The 12,648-nt window shown below is 39.3% G+C and overlaps 2 protein-coding genes across 5 annotated transcripts in view; one reads left to right on the top strand and one right to left on the bottom strand.

Annotated features, from left to right (window-relative positions):
- Positions 1-8,358, top strand: part of sash1b (SAM and SH3 domain containing 1b) — a 57,632-nt gene extending 49,274 nt beyond the window's left edge. For all 3 annotated transcript variants that reach the window (XM_028566254.1, XM_028566255.1, XM_028566257.1), the window contains 9 exons: positions 749-1,149; positions 1,883-1,957; positions 2,057-2,197; positions 2,327-2,459; positions 2,761-2,930; positions 3,484-3,690; positions 4,416-4,566; positions 5,451-5,582; positions 6,903-8,358. In XM_028566254.1, the coding sequence (XP_028422055.1) occupies positions 749-1,149; positions 1,883-1,957; positions 2,057-2,197; positions 2,327-2,459; positions 2,761-2,930; positions 3,484-3,690; positions 4,416-4,566; positions 5,451-5,582; positions 6,903-7,702 (2,210 nt within the window). In that variant the 3' untranslated portion in view covers positions 7,703-8,358. The remainder of the gene's footprint in view (positions 1-748; positions 1,150-1,882; positions 1,958-2,056; positions 2,198-2,326; positions 2,460-2,760; positions 2,931-3,483; positions 3,691-4,415; positions 4,567-5,450; positions 5,583-6,902) is intronic.
- Positions 8,359-12,414: 4,056 nt separating this feature from the next.
- ddo (D-aspartate oxidase) overlaps positions 12,415-12,648 on the bottom strand; it is a 1,801-nt gene continuing 1,567 nt past the window's right edge. For both annotated transcript variants that reach the window (XM_028566258.1, XM_028566259.1), the window contains one exon: positions 12,415-12,648. This exon is cut by the window's right edge and continues 491 nt beyond it. In XM_028566258.1, coding sequence (XP_028422059.1) covers positions 12,581-12,648 — 68 coding nt within the window. In that variant the 3' untranslated portion in view covers positions 12,415-12,580.

Here is a 12,648-nt window from a genome sequence, read left to right on the forward strand (position 1 = left end):
TTCACTGTCCCACAATGTGATGCTACTGGATGATCAAGTGTTAGAGAAGTTGCCTTTTTAATTCAAGTAAAATTTATGTTTCTGTATGTGCAGCAAAGATGTAAAAACCATTTGTTGTTTACAGCAAGAATATACTGTGTAGTAAGAGGAAATGGAACATCACAATGCTAAATGTGACGCAGAGTCTAGAGAAAATATCAGTAATTGTGCTCAGTCTAATTACTGTTTGACTAAGAATATGTGCTGCAATAACGGTATTTAACGTCAGTTTTCTCTAGTTGTGTAGGCTTTGTGAATGTATGTTTTGAAGAATATGTTATTTCTTTTTTTTTTTCAGCACATATGACAATTGGCATGCTGGAAATGCCCCTAAAACAGCTTGTAGACTATGCAACACTGCAATACATCATAAAAAAACAAAAAACATTCAACCTGGGGACAATAAAGTGTTGTCCCCAGTTGAATTTGCATCATCATTCCATTCAGTGGACTCTGAAAGCTCAAAGATCATTTTCACCTTTTTATACGAAGAATTATTTAACAGACAAAAGCCATTAAGTTAAGTCATCAAAATTGAAAACAAAGACTATTTCATTTAGATTTTGCTGCACTGATCTGCAGTGGATATCATGTCTAGCTGATTTCCAATATTTTATTAAAATCCAACTGTATTTGTAGACAAATCTTAAACTTTTGTTGAGATTGTCCTGTGTTTTACCTTCTCCGTTCCCCTCTTTTTACCCGCCAGAGAGCCTAATGACAGATGGTCTTCCTTTTGAAGATGCCAGCACCTCCCTGTACTCAGGTGTGCAGAAGAAACTTGCCGTTTGCCCCGTGGACTCCCTGGCTTCGGCTCTGCAGGAACAGCTCACATACGACAGGGACTCCAATAGCCTGACCACCTCCCCCTCCTCCAGCAGCCTGGACACCTGCAGCAGCCAGAATATCTTCCGGGCCTTCAGAAAGTCTAGTGGAAGCCCAATTCATCAGGAGACGAGTATAGTGGGGGAGGTGAGGGAGGCAGGTGAAGGCAGTGGCTCTTCCTTTTCTGAGATGGAGGGTTGCAATGATGAGGAACCCAAAATCGCTCGCTCAGTGACTGATGGAGAGCTCCGTCACCGGTTCCTCAGCCCCCTCAGTCATCATGGGGTAAGTACATAGGAGAGATTGTTGAGATTGTTATTTGGCAAGTTGAGAATTTCTAAGGCTACTGTTCAGAATTAATATATTCTAGACACGGCCTGCAGTTGTCGCATTGTTCGTAAACAAACTGAAATCATCAGCATTATGCAAGTCGCCCTGCATGCACTATTCCAGCAACTGCCCATTAAATATAAATGCAGTCTTGTTAAGTTTCACAAATCTGTTGTTGGTTCTGAGAAAATATATGTATTTGCTCATCATAGGATCTGCAGTGACCTGACCTGCTTGTGAGGAACTTATATGCCCCATGTTGCATCTTTAAAAAAAATAAAGGGCGCCCGGATAGCTCAGTTGGTAGAGCGGGCACCCATATATAGAGGTTTACTCCTCGACACAGTGGGCCCGGGTTCAACTCCGACCTGTGGCCCTTTGCTGCATGTCATTCCCCCTTTCTCTCCCCTTTCATTTCTTCAGCTGTCCTATCAATAAAGGCCTTAAAATGGCCCAAAAAATATCTTAACATTTTCTTTTGAAATTATGGCCATAGTAAATTATGTGGAATAAAGTGATAAAAAGCCATAGTATAGTAAGTAAGTAAGTAAGTATAGTAAACAAAAGGCTACAATTTAAAAAAAGAAAATTGAATGCATGCTCTAAAAACTCATTGCACTCTGCAAGGAAACCACTAACATCACCTACATTCCTGCATCTCTGTTTTGGTTTTTTGTTTTTTTCACAGAGAGCTTGTAGCTTTGGAGGATTTGACCTGACCAACCGCTCACTGCACGCCTTCATCTCTAACAACGATAACCCTGTACGTAACGGTCATTCTTCCTGAATATCTTATAAACTGAATCAAAATAAATAGTTTGTTTATCTGTCTTTTTTTCTGCTTTTTGTGTATGTAAATTAGAGTAACGACGGAGATGGTGTCAGAGATCCCATTAAATCTCCATCAACATCTCGTATCTCCCTGGGCAAAAAAGTCAAGTCTGTGAGAGAAACTATGAGAAAACACATTTCCAAGAGATACCACTGTTCTCTCTCTGAACAGGTATGTATGTGCTGTCGGTAGAGTTCACTACAGTACAGAAGCATCCATCAGTGTTACTGTTGGAGATTGTCCGTATAGGTAATGTTTTAAAGCATAGGTAATAATGTTTTTTTTTTCTCTGTGTCTTAGTTGAGCCCAGAGCGCATATCCAGCTGCCCTAACTCGCCTCAGACAGACTCTGACTCTTTGGAGAAACCCAAACTGAAGCCAGGAGGGTCTGTGGAAAGCCTGAGGAGTTCCCTCAGCGGACAGAGTTCCATGAGTAAGTCTGTGTGTTTACAGTATATATGTGCCAGATCTGGGTGTACTGCAAATAATTCTCAGTGTTTGTTTTCACTTGACCTCGGAACACCAGATGTGTGGTGTTTATCAGAGAAGTGTTTCAAGGATATTAAATGGCTTTTGAGATAGTCTAAACACTTGGTCTGTGTGGATAACTGTGTAACATCTGGCACTTCAGTCACATTAAAAGACGTATAAAAAAAATATTTTTCAGATCCTAACAGACCCGTGCAGTCTTGTGGTCTTAAAGTGGCTCTATTGTCTCCTTGTGGTTTGTGTAGGTGGCCAGACTGTTGGCACCACTGACTCCTCCAACAGCAACAGAGAGAGTGTGAAGTCTGAGGACGGGGAGGAGGATGAGCTGCCCTACCGCGGACCCTTCTGTGGACGCGCTCTAGTTCACACGGACTTCACCCCGAGTCCCTACGACACAGACTCCCTCAAACTTAAGGTATGACAATGTTGTCGATCCAGTAAGTTAGACAATAGAAAGATAGATATATGGACTTTATTGATCCCAAAACTGGGAAATTACTGTTACAGCAGCAAGTTACAAGAACACACACACATACAGAAAATACAAGAAATATACTAGAAATAATAAGTAAGATTAAAAAGTAGATGAGATAAAATAAGATAACAAAAGATAAAAATACCAGAACACTTACTCTGAAAAAGAATGTAAAGTGTAGAATAAAAATATACAACCTACATACATAGTATGTATGATAAAATAAATTATGTGTATAATTATATACGATATTTATATATATATATATATATATATATATATATATATATAGCTATCATAAAATAATCGTTCCATATTGGGTTACACTTTACTTGAACATGTCAGAAACATTATAAACATGACAGTGTCATGTCACTCTTATGTAGCTACCTTCAAGTAAAGTGTTACCCAATATTGTAATGTGTGAGGTAATGAGGTAATGCATAGAGATGAGCTGATATCCTCTAAAGACTCCACTGGTCTGGTCTTGCAGAGTGGAGACGTCATCGATGTGATTAGTAAGCCTCCGATGGGTACATGGATGGGGATGCTCAATGGTAAAGTCGGAACCTTCAAGTTCATTTATGTGGATGTCCTGAATGAAGAGGAGGTGAAGCCCAAAAAGACGCGCAGGAGGAGGAAGGCCCGGCAACCCAAACCCACCTCTGTAGAGGAGCTCCTTGATCGCATCAACCTCAAAGTAATAAACTTACTACATTATCAAAATCTGACACACACACACACACACACACACACACACACACACACACACACACACACACAAGTGGAGGGATTTCAAATGACACAAACAAAGGCATAACGTTGACTTGTAAACAAAACCAGCACTGGGATTTTCCATATACGGAAGAGCTTTTAGTTCTCAAATGTAGGAGTTTTAGATGAAAGGAATACATACCAGTGGGTGGTAATGGGTTAAAGTTGGTTCTAGCTGTATTTAAAAAAACAAGAGTTAGATGAGAAGATCCATGCCACTCTCATGTCTGTATGCTAAATATCAAGCTCAAACTAGGAGACTTAGCATATTGGCTGGAAACAAAGGGGAACTAAGGCTATCCTTGCTGTGTAAAACAAAATCCACACTCAACAGTGTCTTGACCAGGTGCTAAGCTAATCATCTGCTGGCTCTAGCCTCATATTTACTATGCAGACATGCTAATGGTATGGTTCTTCTCATGTGTATGTCCCAAAATGTCAAACTGTTACTTTTCAACATTTGCAGTTTGACAAATTGGAGAAACCTACTGAATGCTGAATCTTTGAGTTACAACAAGGTGTAGAAACCTGTACTGTAACATGCTTATTTCTCAAAATACTGTTAAGCAGTTCTGAAATTGTGCATGGTCAAATGAATTGCTTCCATAGATTTGTATTGATCTGTGTGTGCATCATCCAACCTCTCCACAGGAGCATCTCCCCACCTTCCTTTTTAACGGCTATGAGGATCTGGACACATTCAAACTGCTAGAGGAGGAGGACCTGGACGAGCTGAACATCAGAGACCCCCAGCACAGAGCTGTGCTGCTCACCGCTGTGGAGCTGCTGCAGGAGTATGATGGTGGGTCAGGTTAATCCACAGGCTGTTAGATCTCACCTGAGCACTACACAAGAAACACATAAGTATAGTCAAGGACAGGTCAAAGAGACGCATTTGTTAAATTTACTAATAATTATACAAGGTTGAGATGTTGAAGGACACAAAGGGTTGAATTCTCCTTTATGATAAAATAACCATCACTTAAGGAAAAGGATAGATTACAGACAATCATGCAAAGGAGGCCACTTAGAGGTTTATAAATATACAGTATCTGTGAAGGTTAGTTTCAACTTGTTACTTCTGTTTTTCTGTCAGTGCAGCTGATTTTGAAACTCCTTCCCCTACTATCACGAATAATGTCACAGTTGGGATGTCTTGATTTACTTATTTCCATTCAATTTAAAGGAATCTGTTAATATGTCTGTTTCTGGGTCCTATCTCCAAAAGCAATCCATGCATAGACACATGCAAAGTTCCCTAGCAGTTACCTGAGATTAGAATTGGGCTATATGAAGAAAATCAAATATCACTAGATTTTTGACCAAATACCTCGATATTGATATTTCAGCGATATTGTAGGGTTGACTATTGGTGCTTTCACAAAATATTTACACAATGAGATTTTGGGTAAATAATCATTGGTATTAGGGATATAATGACTAAGCGGGTCAAGGGAAATAATAGAACATCTGAAACAGTCTGCTAAGTTCAGAAAATGACATCGCTTTACTGTCATGTAGGCTTGTAGGAGACAACACTTGTGTCATATTACCATATTATGATATCCAAAATGTAAGACGATATCTAGCCTCATATATTGATATAATGGTAGTCTGTTGCCTAGCCCTACTTGAGATCATAAGAGGTGACTGTCTGCCCCCTGTTGGTGGTGTTGGGCATTGCAGGAAGCAGCGACCCGGAGCGAGGAAGTCAGTCTGGAGGCTCACAGGAGAAGCTGCTCCTGGACAGGCGTGGACTCACGGGAGACTCCCCGCGAGACTCCGGCTGCTACGAGAGTTCCGAGAACCTGGAGAACGGTAATGACAGCCTGAGTCGCCTGTGAACACTGTCCTCCTCCTCTTCTGCCCTCTTCTGCCTCATCCTTCATTAGAAAGACTTGTGTGGTCTTCAGTCCTTCTTGATGCTCGAGCATTCCAAGCCACCAAATTCAGTTTTCATGCTCTTCTGGAAAGACTCTATCGTCACTATTACTTCTGGTGCTTTTTTTTTTTTTCTCCAAGCATCTTCTTCCAAGTCATACTTTCTTCTGTTTCTGCATCATTGAATCCAACTCTTTTTTGCAGTCACTTTTTTTGTCTGTTAAGGGCTTTTGAGAACTGACATTGCCTTTCTTTACAAGCATTACATTATCTATATTATATTAAAAATGTAATAACACAAGTTTCTCTGTTATTATGGGACTAGAAAGTTCACTTACATCATGTTAAACTGACCTAAAGACATCTTTCACACCCTTGAACAAACTATATGTGGAGCAGCTTGCAGGTCTACTCACAAATAGATATGCAGTTGTGAGTTGTGTGGTGGTTTTTGCGTTTTGCTGGAAATGGTGACTGTTGAACCGACATGTGACAAGATTTAATCTTTCTCAGTAATTGCAGTACATTTTTACTGCAAATGCTTGCTTTATTCATAGCTACATCATTCTTATTGTGTATTTGGTTTGGCTTAAGTCTAAAAATTGTCAAAATGCGAAGAGTTGTGCTTACTGTAAATGAGGGTTCTTGTGAATGTCAAAAGGTCCAGTGGTTAGAGAACAATGTCCGATCAGCCACACTTGTACAGTGTATTTCTCTCAAGATTTTGCTGTTTGTGTGTATATTTTTTTAGTCCAGTAAAATATAATGTTGCACAGTATTTTATCATGTGCCTAAAAAAAATGCATAAGGCAGAAGAATTAAAATATTTACTAAATAGTAATTCTACTTGTTAAAATATGGTATTTTGTATAATTGTAAATGCACTAAAATGCAGACTTAGGACAACCTTTGAAATGGTTTAACACAGTTAAAGGTTGAAGTTAAACTAATTCTAACACTTCTGACAGAAGTGTGGCAGGTCTGAAGTCTCAGCATTTTCTGAAGTGTGCTTCTGTCATGGTTGAGCGTGAGGAATAAATTGCTCCATGCTTTACCAGACTTGACTGCTTGCTTCCTTTCTTTCATTCATCATTCATTTGTTGCACACATTTAGATTTTGTTATGTTCTTTTCTTGGGCATCCTTTTCACAATGGCCACTCTTTTCCAACACTAAGCGCTCTGCTGTTGTTCTGTTTAAGTCAAATACATGTCACAGCATCTGCATGATCTGCACACACTTCACTTGTTTATTTCAGGAAGGGACAAAAAGACCTCTTCATCCATGAGCAGGTCCTCCTCCGGTTTTGAGTCAAGCCACCTACCATCCCCAGAGTACCCTGCCCTCCCCCAAACCCTGACCATCCGCTCTAATAAGACTTCACTCCAAAGTCAACCTGGATGCCTGCCATGTATCTCACCACCACTAAGGCCTAAGCACAGCTTAAGTCTCCTAAGCCCAGCAAAAGGCCATCTTCCCAGTGGAACCATTGCTAGGAGCCGGAGCTGCATGGAGCTAAGAAGAAATCCAGCACCAGATCTGCTGAGGCGGAGCTTCTCCCTGACTGTCCTCCACAAAGAGCAGGAGAGAAAACTCATCGACCCTAAAAGCTGGAATTTAACCCCTAGCGTCAAGATAAAGACAAATCCTCAAAACCGTTGTGAGGTCATGTTTCCGTCCACCCAATCTTCACCCGCATCATTTAATGCTGTCAACAGCACTTTCAACACAGACACGGCAAATGTGTTTGCCCCGAAACAAGCAGAAACAACACAAATGACACACCTCCGCCTGCCACCCCCAGTCCCAACAGAAAGGTCAAATCATCCTTTATCTACACCTTCCTTACCAAAGCCCCACCCAGAGCCTGTACTAACAGAGACTGCCTGCACGTACAACTGCACAAACCACATCTCGTCAGAGCATAATGTGGGTCGTTCGGTTTCAGCCAATTCTGAAGCCCGCCGGCTGAAAATGCAAAGAAACAAGAAGACATCCATAAACTCAGTAAATCTGGGTTCCCTGATAAAAGAAAAGACTCCAGATGCAGGGTATTGATCTCAAAATGGAGCCACTTTCTGACAAGGTAATGGACTCAAAAGTACAGTTTACCCTACAGTTTTTTCCAAAATCTTATTTCCAACAAAATGTCTAGAATATTCCAGTCGGATCTAGTTTGTAGAGGAGACTGCAACTGGGTCCAACAGTGACACAAGCAGCATGGACCGGCCGTTCATTTTGCATCAAACAAAGCCTTTGTTAATAAATGATTCATTGCTTGACTTACTGTAACTCAACATTTTCAAATTGTTTTAAGTGTATATTAGTTGGATGGACTTTATATATACTTTGTGGGGGGGAAGTTGATATCCATGTAATTCAGCTGCAAGTAGTGATAGCAATTAATGAAGCACTTGAAAATACCAGATATAATGTAATATATATGGTTAATACAGTAAACTATTGGCAGTTTTAATGCACAGAGGTATAATTTACACAGTGATGACAGAAAGTTTAGCAATTTATCGGTTGAACAATTGCATTCCACCCAGCATTTGTCTTAGATGTTAACATGATGTTAACATTTTCCTATTCATTAATTTAACTTTTCAGCTATGTTACTTTATAAACAATTTTTTCTTGCTTATATTTGAGTGAGCAACTGCAACTTAACGATTTCCCTGAAAAAAATCAATAAAGTATTCTGATTATGATTGTGATTCTGATTAAAATACACTCAACTCTCGAGTCACAATTTTAGGTCCGCAGTACCATTTTTTTCAACAGAAAGGTGCTGCAGACAAAGGACTGAAAAAACGGCACAAAACAACAGATGTGTCTGTGATTTCTAATAGAAATTCCACATTAAAAAATACTAAAACAGAAAAAGATCTCTTCAGATAAATAAACTAAGAAGACATAGTGACGCCTGAAGTCAAACAAGTAAAATCAAAAGTAGATTACGCCCTAGGCCGTTTAAAAATTCAATCATTTTTATTTCAACTGGTTGGAATCTTTACACATTTATATAGATTTTTAAGTGATCCGTAGCTCCGTATACAATGTAGGTGGACGTTGTGTGTGTGTGTGTGTGTGTGTGTGTGTGTGTGTGTGTGTGTGTGTGTGTGTGTGTGTGTGTGTGTGTGTGTGTGTGTGTGTGTGTGTGTGTGTGTGTGTGTGTGTGTGTGTGTGTGTGTGTGTGTGTTTTTAAGAGAGCTAGAACATTTTACTTCAGATTTGGTAAGAATATCCAATGTTAGACCTGGAGTGAGTATATATAATGTGAATATATATTCATATAGTGTGAATCTTTCCTCTATTGTCGTTTCCCTACTTGAAGGTATATGAAATTGACCTGCAACATATTAGTGTTGCTACAGGTGATGGATGAATAGGTCAAACACAGGACTTCCACCCAGGTTTCAACTGTTTTTATGTTGTAAAAAAAGGTTGGTTGACTCCCTACAAATATTAAGAACGTTTACTTTGACATTCTTCATAATATATCCTTGTAATTCCAATTTAGCAAAATGTATGACTTATCTGATATTTGGGTGGTCTCTTTGAGAGAAACTGATGGTCACCTTTTTTAATGTAGCATGTAGCATTTCTTTTTAAATAAATGAAGCCATTTTATTTTTGATCCAATGTATGGTAGTTTGACATTTTAAAACCAACTTTAAAGCTGCTGTTTAGCTACCAGGTCACCCCTGATATATATTCTCCAGTTTCTGCTATTACAGTAGCAGGATTCTGCAGCCCTGAGTGCTTTTTAGTGTTGGTGTTTTATTCATTGAAATGTTTAACCTTTCAATCATGGAATCAAAAGTTAAAATTGAGAAAGATTTATCTTGACAAAAGATTTCAGTTAAATGCATAATTCCTAAAACATATATCTTCACATTGACAAGCTGAACTATTCCAAAGTGTAAAGTTTATTTAACGGAGGGCAGAATGTCCCTGCCGTATGAAAGGTAGCAGCTGCAGTAAAGCCTTCAGACTCCAGAATCACTTCATATAGTGTTAAGTTGGAAATGAGAGACCGGCTTCAGTTTACAGAAAATAAAAAAAGGGAAATATATAAAACCTTTGCTGTCGAGTTTTCAAACATCCTATTTTTAAAAAACAAATAGACAGATAAGGGAATTTTTTTCAAATTCAATTTTGTTTTTGTTTTATTTCAATCATTTTTCTGTTTTTGGAGTGTGACAATAAACTGGATCACCCAGAGTAACAGTATTCTTCTTTACTGGAACCTACAAGTCTTTGGAGTGTGACAATAAACTGGATCACCCAGAGTATGGCCACGCTTGCTTCTCCTTTTTGTGAGGCTGCAGTCCCAATCATTGAGCTGCCATGTGGCCTCCAAAGAGGAGGGAGAGAAGATGGACGGGAGATAGATGGAGAAGAGAAAGCCTGGTTCACACAAGACTTCACACAAGTCTGGTGGTAGAGGGTAGTAGGTGGGGAAAGGGGCTGGGGGAATAGGAATGACAACGAGAAGGGGGAGGAGGAAAGAAAGGATGTTACTTCTCTCTCCTCTCCCTCCTCTCCTGCTTTTTTTCCGCCTCCTTTTCTTTTTTATCAGTCTTTTCTCTCTCTTCTCATTTTCCTTTTTCTTTTCTTCTCTCTCTTTGATTCCTCCTTCCTCTCTTTCTTGTCTCTTTTCTCCATCTCCTCCTTTTCTTTCTTCTGTCTTTTTAGTTCCTCCTTCTTTGCCTTCTTTTCCTGCCTTCTTAACTTCTCCTTCTCCTTGTCACTTTTGTTGCCGAGCTCCTGGAGGCAGACTTGTAGAACCTGGAGGTCAGTGTTGTGCCCTCTGAGGACCTCCATCTCTTCTTCTCTTTCAGCCACCTTGATGTTCCACCCATCCTCCATCTCTCTGCTCTTCTTCTGTAGTTCCTGGAGGCTGAGGCTGAGGTCAGTGTTGTGCCCTCTGAGGATCTCCATCTCTTCTTCTCTTTCAGCCACCTTGATGTTCCACCCATCCTCCATCTCTCTGCTCTTCTTCTGCAGTTCCTGGAGGCTGAGGCTGAGGTCGGTGTTGTGCCCTCTGAGGACCTCCAGTTCTTCTTCCTTTTCAGCCACCTTGACGTGCCAACCATCCTCCGTCTCTCTGCTCTCCTTCTGCAGCTGCCGCAGTCTCTCGGAGATCACCTCCTTTGTCGACATCAAATCCTTGTTTTGCAACATCAAATCCGCGTTTTTCGACATCAAATGCTTGTTTTGCGACATCAAATACTTTTTTTTCAATTTCATAAGATTGATCTCGTCCTGCCAGGCCTTTCTCATCTTCTTGTTGTCCTCGTTAATGGATGCATTGAACTGTTCAAACTCTGAACTCCAGTGGCTTTTCACTGCCTCTGTGAGATTTTTTTCTTTGTTCAAACTCTCCTTTAGAAGGCAGATCTCTTCATCTTTCTCTTGCCTTATTGTTCTTTCGGACTGTAAAGCCTTGAAGATGTTTCTCTTCTTCTCCACCAGGCCAGCATTCACTGCGGTCATCTCTTCCATTTGTTTTTGGACGTGCAGAAGGGCTTGTCTCAGGTCCACAAGCTCTGCGCAGTGACTTTTGGGAACAATGTTCGCCATGATAGCAAAGAAATACTTTTGAAGATATTTGAAAGATATTTCTTGCGGTACTGAAAATATTTTGTAGTATAATTGCTGTATTGCAGTTTAGTACAAAAGTGTTTCCGTTTTGAGCTCTGTTCCAACAAAGATGTGTCTCTCAATGGAGGTCAGGTTTCAAGTAAGTGAACAGGTTGGATCTCTCAGTGTCTGTGTTCAAAGGCACAGAATGGCATGTGATGTCACATCATAAAGAATGTGTGATATCTCACATTCTAAACATTCTATAGAATGTCAGTAAAGAATGTGACATCCTGTTTTCCTGACACACTACAGATAAAAAAAAATAACTGAAATAAAAAAACTAATTTAAAATAAAATCCCTTATCTGTCTAATTGTCTTTTTAAATAGATTTTTTTTAATTTTTTTTATTTAAATAACAGGTATTTATTTCATGACATGGGCCAAAACCAGCAATTCCAATTGGGTTATTTTATAACATAATATAGACATCCCAATAATAACACATTTATCGTGATACATTTTGTCCTACACCTTTGATACAAAAGCTTATCTGGACAATTTAAAGGCTAAATAAACACTTATCCTTGAAGTTGTTCTTGGATATGTGTCAAATCCAACAAAGAACTACTGTGCAGTTAACCGTGGCATTTACTGCATGTATTCCACCTCTGTGTCAATCTTCCCATAATATTTGAAATGTAAATCCAAAACACAAGACAATGCTAACAAAATGACTAACATCGACATTTAAGGCTTTTTGTATTCTGGTCAAAATGAAATGCAAATGTTCTTCATTTTAAAGAAATTCTGATAACGTGTTGGGATTTTCTGTCATGCTAACTGGTTCTTGTTGATTCAGTCATTTATTCTTTACTCCAGAAATCATTTACAAACATAAAACCTGAATTCCTGTGTGTACTTCAGGATTTTTCTAGATAGACCTGCAGGAAGCGCATTGTGTAAAAGGAGTGAAATTAACATTTCGTCTCATTAAATTTATTTATTTTTTATTTTTTTTACACTATATTATATTTATACACATTGTGAAAATGCTAACAAGGCTTTTAATTACTGTTCTACTCACACATGATGTAATGTTGGTATGTTTGAATTAAGTTCATCTCTCTGACAGCAGATCTCTTCACTGTAAGGCAATTTGTTTTAGTAGGTCTAATTTAAAAAGCCGTATTTATTATGACATTCTTTCATAACCAGTCCCAATACATCCAAACAATTGTTCATCAAAATATATTATTTTTACATAAATTTCCCCTGTGTAATTATTGTAAGGTGAGTGTTATGGGCACAGAGTAAAAGCAGGATTTAGTGGCAGACTAAGTTCAAAGATTAGCCTGTAGCGGCGTTTCATCAAGGCACTGCCTGACCAGTCCCAGTGCGTCCAGGGCGG

Source organism: Perca flavescens, chromosome 20, assembly GCF_004354835.1.
Source record: "Perca flavescens isolate YP-PL-M2 chromosome 20, PFLA_1.0, whole genome shotgun sequence".
NCBI classification, from domain to species: domain Eukaryota; kingdom Metazoa; phylum Chordata; class Actinopteri; order Perciformes; family Percidae; genus Perca; species Perca flavescens.